Source organism: Podarcis gaigeae (genome assembly GCF_964106915.1).
Source record: "Podarcis gaigeae genome assembly, chromosome: 8".
In the NCBI taxonomy this organism is placed as follows: Eukaryota; Metazoa; Chordata; class Lepidosauria; order Squamata; family Lacertidae; genus Podarcis; species Podarcis gaigeae.
In genome coordinates, this window is record NC_139684.1 from 71,930,711 (window position 1) to 71,940,874 (window position 10,164).

General features: G+C 45.7%; 1 protein-coding gene across 1 annotated transcript in view; it reads right to left on the reverse strand.

Annotated features, from left to right (window-relative positions):
• The window catches only part of LOC310850021 (IgGFc-binding protein-like), a 30,244-nt gene extending 21,235 nt beyond the window's left edge, over positions 1-9,009 (reverse strand). Inside the window, exons 1-6 of the mRNA XM_083751024.1 lie at positions 8,975-9,009; positions 6,810-6,860; positions 4,782-6,008; positions 3,614-3,957; positions 1,867-2,440; positions 766-1,367 (exon numbers count right to left, since the gene is read on the reverse strand). Coding sequence (XP_083607150.1) covers positions 766-1,367; positions 1,867-2,440; positions 3,614-3,957; positions 4,782-6,008; positions 6,810-6,858 — 2,796 coding nt within the window. The 5' untranslated portion in view covers positions 6,859-6,860; positions 8,975-9,009. The remainder of the gene's footprint in view (positions 1-765; positions 1,368-1,866; positions 2,441-3,613; positions 3,958-4,781; positions 6,009-6,809; positions 6,861-8,974) is intronic.
• Between the last annotated feature and the right edge of the window lie 1,155 nt (positions 9,010-10,164).

Below are 10,164 nucleotides of genomic sequence, written 5' to 3' on the forward strand. Positions count from 1 at the left end.
TGGAGAGGAAAGGAACCATGCCACGTACCTTCATTATCAGAATAATCCCCTCCCCAATTCTCAATAGTTTCCAACTGTGGTGTTCCAGATGAGAAGTGGGGAACTTTTTTCAGGCTGAGAGCCACATTCCCTTCCGGGCAACTTTCTGGGGGCCACATGCCACAGGTGGGAGGGGGCAGAAGCAAAAGTGGGCAGAGCAATGAATGTTAATTTTACCTATGTACAGTAGGCTAGTTTCACACATACTCATATATGCCTCTCTATCTTTCTTCCAGGCAAGCATGATCAGGGTTCAAAGGACACATTCAAGTCATGCAAAAGCACTCAAGGAGGGTTCAAAACAAGTCCAGGGTAGGAGATGCCTTGGGGAGAAGAATAGCAGGGCAGGGAGTGCAGTGTTGGGAGAGTCCTGAGGGCCAGGAAGGCTTGGTGGGCTGCATTTGGTCAGCAATGGGGAAGCCGCTTGGGCACCTGGGCGGCATGTCCAGGGGCAGGGCGAGCCACCCATAGGGGTGGCATGCACCGTGGGGCCTCTGGAGTCTGCCTGCCTCCTCCCACTCAGCTGCCCTACAGCTGGGGGGGAGGCAGTGGGCGGACCGTTTGGGCAGGAGAGATGCATGGCTCAGGTGTGCTGCAAGCCTCGTGATGAGTGCCACCCAGCATTTTGTCACCCCTCCCAGTGGTGACACCTGGGGTGGTCTGCACCCACCACACCCCCCTTCCTCCTCCCCTGCTTTTGGTTCCCCACCTCTATGATAAACTCACCGTGACTTTTGCGGGGTTCCCTCTGCTCATCACAATGGATGCCCCATAAACTTTCACCTCTACAGTCCGGGTATAGGACACAGACTGGCCGCCTCGCTGGTCATTTTCGACGAGGACCTGGAAATCGACCAGGTCTTCCCTCTTCTCACACAGCCCAGTGAACTGATACACGCAGGTGCCCTGGAAGTCAAACTTCCGGCCATCAAAGCTAATGTAGTGCGGGTCGCCAGAGGCAGAGCAGTTGCCAAAATCGGTTGGGTAGCAGTTCTGGATGCCACCCTCGACCCTACACTCTGTTCCCTTTCCGCAGCTCACTGCCTGACAGCTCACTTGTCTTGTCTGTGGGTCGCAGAAGCACCTTTTCGTACATGTCTTGTCTCCCCAGAAGTGCTCGCCGGGAAGCAAGTGCTTCCCCTCAAACACACAGCCACAGGCAGACTTGGGTATGCATTTCCCAGCATCCAACACAAAGCCCTCGTTACACTGGCAGCCTTCCACGCAACACATTGAGGAACAATTCTTGGGCCCAGCTTGGTCATTGCAGGTGGCAGGACATGGAGACCCACAGAGCTCATAATGGCTGTTCTCGGGGCAGGATACACCTGTCAAAAGAGACAAGATCCTTATCAATAGCACAAGATTAAAAGCTTAGAAGACAGCATGGGCCAGAAGCAAGGTGTTGTAAATTCTGCTAGCCTAAAATCCCTGCTAGAGCACTGCAGAAATAAAACAGGATAACCTCATATGCAATTATCACCTTGAAGTGTTCAATACAGGTGAAATAATGCATCCACCATTTGTATTCCTAGCCCATCCCTATTCAGCTGTTACATTGATCTGATTTTTTTAATTCTGCCTCTGTTGTCACACTCTATTCCTAGAGTTCCTTCAAATCATCTCTCTCTGTCATAGTGGGGACAAGAATCTTCCTTAATAGTGAATGCTGGGCTCAGTGAAAAAGTCTTCATGCAGAGATCTGCAGAACATGAAATGCCCTGGCTTGACAGTATGTACCTCATGACATAAGGGAGAACATAATTTTTAAGCCAAATAATGAAAATAAAATCTGCTGTGCTCTACTAAGCACCCAGGAACACTCACCGCAACCAGTGCGGGTCCTCCAGTCAGATATAGCAACTCCCTTTTCCTGGCAAGCAACTGCGTAGGTATTCAGCGCATCACAAAGAAGCTCCTTCAGCCCATCATTCAAGCAGAGGTCATAGACACAGTTCCCCAGATAGGGGTTGGGGTCGATCACAGCATGACACTTGCTGAATGGGCCATCTTCGCCTTTGATGAGCCAGCCACAGAATGGTTCACCTTCATACTTCTTGGCCATTTCTGGGGTGCAGGTTTTGCATTCCCCATGGCAATCATCCCAACACAACCTGTCGCCATCGTCTACTTTCCAGCTCTTTCCAAATTCATTGGGGTTGGGAGCCAAGGCCCCACTGGGGGTGCTGAAGTCATCAGCGGGGTCTCCATTGTAGTTGCCACAAAGTCCGCAGACATTTTCATAAAAGCTGCTAGAGAGCTTCACCACCAGGTAGGTGTTCCAGTCATAGGAAACCTTCAGGGAGAAATCTGTCTCAATGAAGACAGAGCTCCCACTCTGGTAGAGACGGAGTTTCCCTTCATTCAGGGAGATGGGCAGGCGGAACCGCAGGTTATCCACCTGCAAGAAAAAACACAGATGCAACCAACAGCAGAACAAGACTGTAGATTGTATCCAATGTCAGTCAGACTCAGAGGAGCCTGTTGAAATTAATGCACTAACTTGTGTCCATTAATTTCAGTAGGCGTGCCCAGAGTAGAACTTGGTTGGATACAACCTATTGGGTTTGTTACATCATATAGCCTGCTGAATGAGATGGATGTAAAATAGGAACGTATATGAAAAACACCAACACACACACTTTCCTTGGGGAAACCCACATTTTACTGCTGAATCAGAGCAAATGAAAAGCAAGTTTTCTGTCAATTGCTTTTTGATTCAGTGATAAAACACAGGTTTTCCCAGGGAAAGTTCCAGGGCAAAAGAAAAAGAAAAAATAACACTTGGACACACTTGGAATAATTGAAAATGCATTGCTAAGGAAACCATTACAGAGTTGGGGGACTTCTGTGGTCCTACAGATGTCGTTGGACTCTTCATTGGCCATGCTGGTTGGGCCTGATAAGGGCTGGGGTTTAGTAACATCTGGGGGGCCACAGGTTTTCCACCAGTGCTGTCACTAGAGTGGATTGCCAGGCAAATATCTGGAACCCTGTAATCCAAATCCCTCCCCCCTCCCCTGCAAAAAAAGATCTCATGAGCTAAGTGACAGAACAGGACCAAGCAGAGGTAGGTGCTGCTCCTGGGCACTCACTGGATCATTGATCCCAAAGATGGCATCTCGCCAGATCAGTTTACTGAGCCATCTAGGCTTGTAGCTAATTCTGTCTCACTACCGCTCTTATTTTGAGAGAACTCGTTTAAATTAAAAATGGTGAGAAGCCCCCGAAGCCTCAGCTATTTGGGCTGTACTATCGTTCCCAGTGCCCAATGGCAGGCGGATACAGCCAACTGTAAAGTAGGTATGGCATAAAAGGAAAACAGCTCCTCCTCAAACATTAAATAAGTGGCACACTGGCTGGTGGGGGGTGCAGAAGGAGGGAGCAGGGGTGGTGGCCAGAGATCAGTCCAGGTTAGCAAACTGGGGCAGGGAGACTTTGCCAGATCTTCTGTTCCACATGCCTGCATTACATTACAATACAAGACAAGAAGCAAGCAGAGTAGATTCTGTTGGACTCTTGGGGAAAATAGGTTGCTTTTTTAAAGAAATAGAAATATTTCTTTCGTCCTCACCCTCACAAAGCCTTTCTCATTTCTGACCACCTTGATGATGGTGTTATAGACTGTGACTGTCACAGAGCCAATGTACGAAACACGAGTATTTCCTCCCCTGTTCTCATTCTTGGCTTCAACACTGAAGGAAGGAAGAGTGGCATCTGAGCCGCAAGTCTTGGCAATAGTGTAGGTACAGGTGCCCATGAAGTCAAATTTCTTCCCATCGAAAGTGTGATAATGAGGATCTCCTTGGGCCCAGCAGTTGGATTCAGACTCTGGCACACACACTGGATCACCTCCTATGATTTCACACTTCTCCTTCTTCCTGCACTGGATCAAGCTGCACGGAGACACTGGTTTGTCTGGAACAGAACAATGGTGGTGTCATTGCAAAAGCAAGCATCATTAGTAACTAGGGGAGGATGCTGCAGACAGACAAAACAAGGGAAACGGGCTTCTGAATAGCCACTTATCTGGTTGCCTTATGAACATTCTGATTGCTCAGGCAATAAGGCAATCAATATGGTTTAAATTTGCCTTCTCGGGAAGAAAGGAAAGCTGTGAGTACACTGAAATTAAGATCCAAGTGGAGAGTAGGTTTCTCAGAGAGCCTGAGGGGCAGAAGGAGGCCATGGGAGACAGTGAAACATGAGGAGCAGGGAAATACAAGATGGCTGCAGGGATGGTACAGATTAGGTGATGGAGTTAGAAAGAGGAGACAAATGAAGAAGAGGCTGGAGGACACAGGCAAGGAGATGGAACCTGTGACAAAAGGGGGCAGATTTGAGAGTAGGAGGCAGAAAATCAAAATTCATCAAATTAGACCATTTTACAGTCCTTTATTCTATATATGGAAAGTATACTGGAAACTTGGACACTGAAATAGTGGCAGCTAAAGTTCCATTCCAATGTCCATTGAGATTTACTGTGGTCCTCCAGTTACCGCTCATAAGGGGCCACTTTCTTTCACAATCTACAAATGAGCAATCAGTAATGTTAAAACACAGCATCCAATGCTGGAAGGCAAAAAGATGAAAATATTGGAAGTGGAAGAAACCACAAATAAGGATGGGGATATTCATTAAGATGTAACAAATTATAATTATATAGTCTAACGTCTCATTTGTAGCAAACAAACAAACAAACAAAAACACCTTAAACCATATGCACAGATCTGGATACTTACCACAAGAGCAAATGGCCATGGAGCCATAACCATTGCTTTTGGCACCTCCAAGGATGAAGAGCCCAAAAGGAGTGGTGGGATGTTCTACAGAGAGGGCACTGGTTTCTTTGCCCAAGCTGAGTAGAGCAAATGAATATTCTGTTCCAGGGACTGGTGCCCATTCAACATTGGTAATGGCTTTTTTCTCCAATGTGATCCCACCAGAAACTGAGCTTTTGGCCATGATGACAGCAAAATTATCAAAGTCCCTAATCCCATCAATGTGATATGACGTGCAATAGCTTGTTAAGGCTGGAACATTGATGAGGAATGGATCGTACTGGCAATTTCCATTATTGGTACCAGTGTAGAAAAAAAGGACCTGGATTCCTACATCAGCAGAGAAGGAAAGGACCTGAGAGGGCTGCTTCTCAAACCGCATGATTTCTCCAGCCATTGCACGACGGGAACCTTGGTTGACCCCAGACTGGTATTGGATCAAAGTATTTTGGGAAGCAATGACATACACAATGTCTATTCTAGGTTGAAAAGACAGTGGAGGAACTATGAAGGTGGTGCCCCAGCTGGAAACAGGCAAGAGCTGCTCAACGACATGGTCACATTCTGAGAACTGTATGGCACAGCTGTGCCCACTCAAAACAGCCACGGGCGTATCTGATTCAACCTTGCTGCCAGACAAATCAACTGAGCTTTGCAGCTGGATTGCTTGGAAGGCTTTCAGGTCAACAACAAGCCTGCTCCCTGCAGCATAAACTTTCCCTTGGAATGTCACGGCCCCTTTCAGGTGAATAGTGACTTGAGTGGGAAACTGATAGGCTACAACTGCAAATTCCTTGAAAGTGTTTGAGAGATGCCCTTCTGGGGTTACCACATAATATTGTGTGCCCAGCTGATGAACTGGGTACACGACTGTGGCACCACTTGATGTAAGCTTGTAGTTGTAGGAAAAGACTAAGATATCTTTGTCAGCTTGGATCCTGACAACCCCATCAAAGATATTGTTCCCCGTCAACTCCAAAGAGGCCGGGACCACAACAGACACTGTCTCTTTCTCATAGACTAAAACCGTTTTCTGAAATGAAGATTTGTTCACTGTGACTGTGACAGTAGTTGCAGGATGATATCCGGTGATAAGTAGCTCAAGCCTAGGACTGTGTTGGCTTGCCAAGTAGTTCTGCAGGTAACATGTTACAAATTCCTTCCCACGGTAATCTGCTCCACAGAACCCTGAAAGGCAGAAGGAACAGATAATTAGTAAAGTGCAAGTATCTCGATGCTGTGCCCTAATCACATGAGGTGGCAGCAATTAGAGTTTTGTGTACTTTATTAACCTATCTTGCAACAGACAGAAAATTAAAGGAAGCCATTAATAATTCTATTTGGTTATATCAAGGAGGTGGCATCTGAGAAAGCTCAAGAAATGATTATTCATCTATGCTATGACATGCTATGAAGCATCCCTAAGAATATCCAGTTTTTCCTGTGATAGCCTGCATCCCAGAAGGAAGTTTCTCAATGCAAGTATCTCAATGCTGTGCTATAACTTGATGTGATAGCTTTTGGAATACTCTATACTGATCGGACTTTTGCATCTTCTTCCAAAAAAAAATCTCTCTTGATAATTGACAGAAAATTATCAGAGGGACTTTTTAAGAACTCTATTTGGTCATATCAAGGAAAACGTATCTCAGGAAGATCAGGAATATTCATCTGTGGGAGAGGCTCACATGAGTTTGCCAAATACAGGGGAAAATGAGAATCACCTAAATCAGAAATCTGACTGATTAAAGTTTAGGATATAGTACAGGTGAGGATGACCTGTGGCCTGTGTTAGCACAGACTCAGCCAACAATGCATTGGGCTGTGTGTCTGATAGCCACAGTGTGGGATTTTTGGTCAAAGAGAAATTTGCCAGGCTCTGAGTGAGTCCCTGTTCTGTCAGCATCTTCAGTTGCTCCATGGAGACAAAATTCAAGAAGTGTCTCCCTTGTGGGGCCAACCTGCAGGTTAATTAAGTACCAAACTCACCAGATAGGAGCGCCAGTCCGGTCAAAAGCAGCAGCAGCCTCTTGGCCATGGCTACAAAACAGTAAAAGAAAGAAGTTCAGGTCATCTGCAGATTCTGTGTGAGTGTGTGCATGAATTTTCTTTTCTTTTGTTTAACTTTTCTGCTCTGATCATTTGTCTCACCTGGGTAGGGATGGGGAGAAAATTGATTTTCACAAGGAACTGTGGAAGTCACACAATTCAAACCAATACACAATATGGAATGCAGCTGTTATTCAAAATTCACACTTCTCCAGATCTTTCAACGTAGTTTCGCAACCCAACAATGCGTACATTAGGTGAAAATGTGTGAAACAATGGGAAGATTTGTGAAAATAACACACCAGAAGCATTGTATTTGCAAAAATGGGCAAATTATTGAAAACAGGGCTTTTTTTGCAGCCGGAACTTACTGGAATTGAGTTCTTGCACCTCTTTGGTGCATTCCTGCTGTGCAACGAAGTCAGAAGGGGTGTGCCCCCTAAAAAAGGTCAGCAAGTTCTGGCACCTCTTTTTCTAGGAAAAAAAGACCTATGTATACTGTCAGGGTACTGCCATTGGAACAGGGTAGGGAAGCAGAGGGGCAGTTGGGTTACAGGGAACCTCCAAAATTCTTGTGAAGCAGTTCCTCTTCTTGTGGTGAGGAAAGCCACACCTCCAGTGGGGAAGAGGGGAAGGGACCATATGATGCTGCTGGGAGCCTCAGCACCGCTCCTGGCCAAGCCGGCAAGGAGGGCAGCATGCCTCTTCCGTTGCCCACCCTGCACAGAGGTGTAAAACAAAAAGAAGGAAGGAAAAGGCTGGGGGTGACTAAGCTATTATGTTGGGGGAGGACCCGGAAACGACTGCTCCCAGATTCTGCTAGCGATTGAGGCAGACATGAACTTGTGGCTCTGCACTGTAAATAGTTTTGCACCAAAATAAAACCTGTAAAAGACAAGTCGGAGTCCTGACTGGTTACTCATGAGCAACCACCATTGCCATCTGACATATACCATTGCAGGAAGCTGGTGAAAGGTAAGCCAAGATAAAGTTGCACCAGCTCCAAACCCTGTCCAAACCACAAAAACAACAGTTTTAAGGGGGGGGGGTGTAAAAGCAATAAAAATATTCATTAAAAAATGGCAGGCTCGCCTTAAGACAATTTGGACTGAATAGAGGGTCCTGTTGGCATGTAAAGGTCTTCAAGAAGCCCAAAAATGGAAGCAAGAAGAATTACCGACGAAAGAAGAATGGAGGATGAAATTAATGGATTATGCAGAACTGGATAAACCAACAGGAAGGATTCAAAATCGGCGGGACCAGAAATTCACAGAAGACTGGAGTAAATTTACGGATTATTTGAAAAGTATTTGTGAAGATCAGATGACGTTTGTAGGTTTGCAAGAAGTTTTGTGAGGAGTACTATTGGAATTATTGCAAAAATGGGTAAGGGGGAGGATGATTAGTTAAGATATTTAAAAGTAATATAAATTTAAGAAATGCATAAGAAGTGGTTAAAACGGTGGATCATCAGACGTGCTGATGGAAGTCCAAAATGATTATATAAGTGACAAAGTTTTGTGGTACGTGTTATAACTTATATGTTAAAATTAATAAAAATGTGTTATAAAAAAGAAAAGAAAAGGTCTTCAAGAAACATATGAAAACCAACAGCAAGGAGGCTTGCCGAATCTCTGCTGAAAGAGTTCTGCATTCCATAGCATGGAACTGGTGCCACTAAATGCCTGATTTCTGGTTGAAGGCAGCTGGACTTCTGAAACACAAGGGCTACCTAACAGCATTTGATAAGACCAGCATTGGGTCAGAAATAGAATTTTCATGCTAAAAAACATGCCCACCCCTTTCTGCAGCCATTGCATGCCCTCCAACATTTCTCTGATGAAAATAAGGAAAAGTGAAGCATCCCAGGATCAAATTAGAAACAGGAACGCCTTCTATAAATCCGGGACTGTCCCTGGAAAATAGGGACTTACTGGAGTGTCTGCAATTGCTAACCAGGTATGCTTCCCAGCTGCACGCAAGGGGTATATGGTTAAGCTTGCTTTCATTCCCAATGGCTTTTCTGCTGACATACAGGTTACTTATCTCTCCCCATATAAAAGCATTGCTCAGTCGGCAAAGAATAGAAAAAGGATCTCGCTTACCTGCTGAAGGCACCAAACTAGTTCAGCTCACCAAGTAGCTGGGCTTATATAAGCAGCTTACTCTCTAGTGGCTTTCTGTGCCCTAAAAGTGGGCAGGGGAAAGGGCAGCATTTTGCCTGATCTTTCTTGGCAGCAAGCACTGATAACACTATTTATCAAAGAACTGACAGCCCTGGTATGATGATAATTAAAATCTATAATATATAACCTACATTGTGGAAGTGAAATGAGGGCAGAGGTCAGGGAGGAGGGAAGCTTTAAGAAACCAGGCAAGTCTGAGGTTTTGGTGGGTTTTTGGTGAGGCAGAGATGGAGAAATATGTCAATTTCGACTTCTCTCTTAAATCTTAAATGCAGTTAGTCCTATTTTGAAATTTTAGGGATTTTCTTTTAAAGGACAAACAAACCACCTGCATGGTAATTCTTATTCATTGTCATGCACACCTCTAATAATATATGCAATTTTTAAAAGAGAATTTTGCCTAATATATGCATTTCTGCAAGTTCCTTTCTCTAACATGTTGCGCTTTTGTGCGTTGTTTTCCTGAATATATGCACATGTGTGTGTTTAGGTAGTGAACTGCATCTCAAATCCTGGTAAAACTTTTGATACCATCCTCCTGCTTTGCTTTGGGAAAGGAGAGATGCCAGACCACCCCTGGAGGACCCTGGACCCACCCACCACTGATTTGCAACAGCTGGTGTCAGAGTTGCCTCTAGGTCCCAGCTCACAGAGGACCAACGCTAGTCAGTAATAACGTATAAAAGTCTTTATTGAAGATTAGTTTCCATTTCCAAACCGCAGCGTGCAACTCTACGTCTTAGAACCTAGACCGGCGAAGCTCCATCTGAGTCTCCGCCTCCTAGACACCAGTTTAAGACTCTAGCCTTACTCCACCTCTTCCGTTGTTCTTTCCTCCTCTGGGTCCTTCTGCCCCCTGGGGCTTCCTCCTTTCTGGACTCTTCTGACGCTGACCCCCCTGAGTCTTGCCCCTCCTTCTGGCGGGCTTTAGGACCTGGCTCCCTATCCGGGCTACCTGCTGTGCCGCTCGCCTGTACATTTGAACTTGGCGCGCGCGCCCAGCCGGTAACTTTCCTCTTGACCGTTTCCCCGCTCTCCGATGGAGGCGTGGTCAATCCTGACTCATCTCCTCTCGCTGGTGGTGAGAACACTGGTCCCGATGCCTGGGA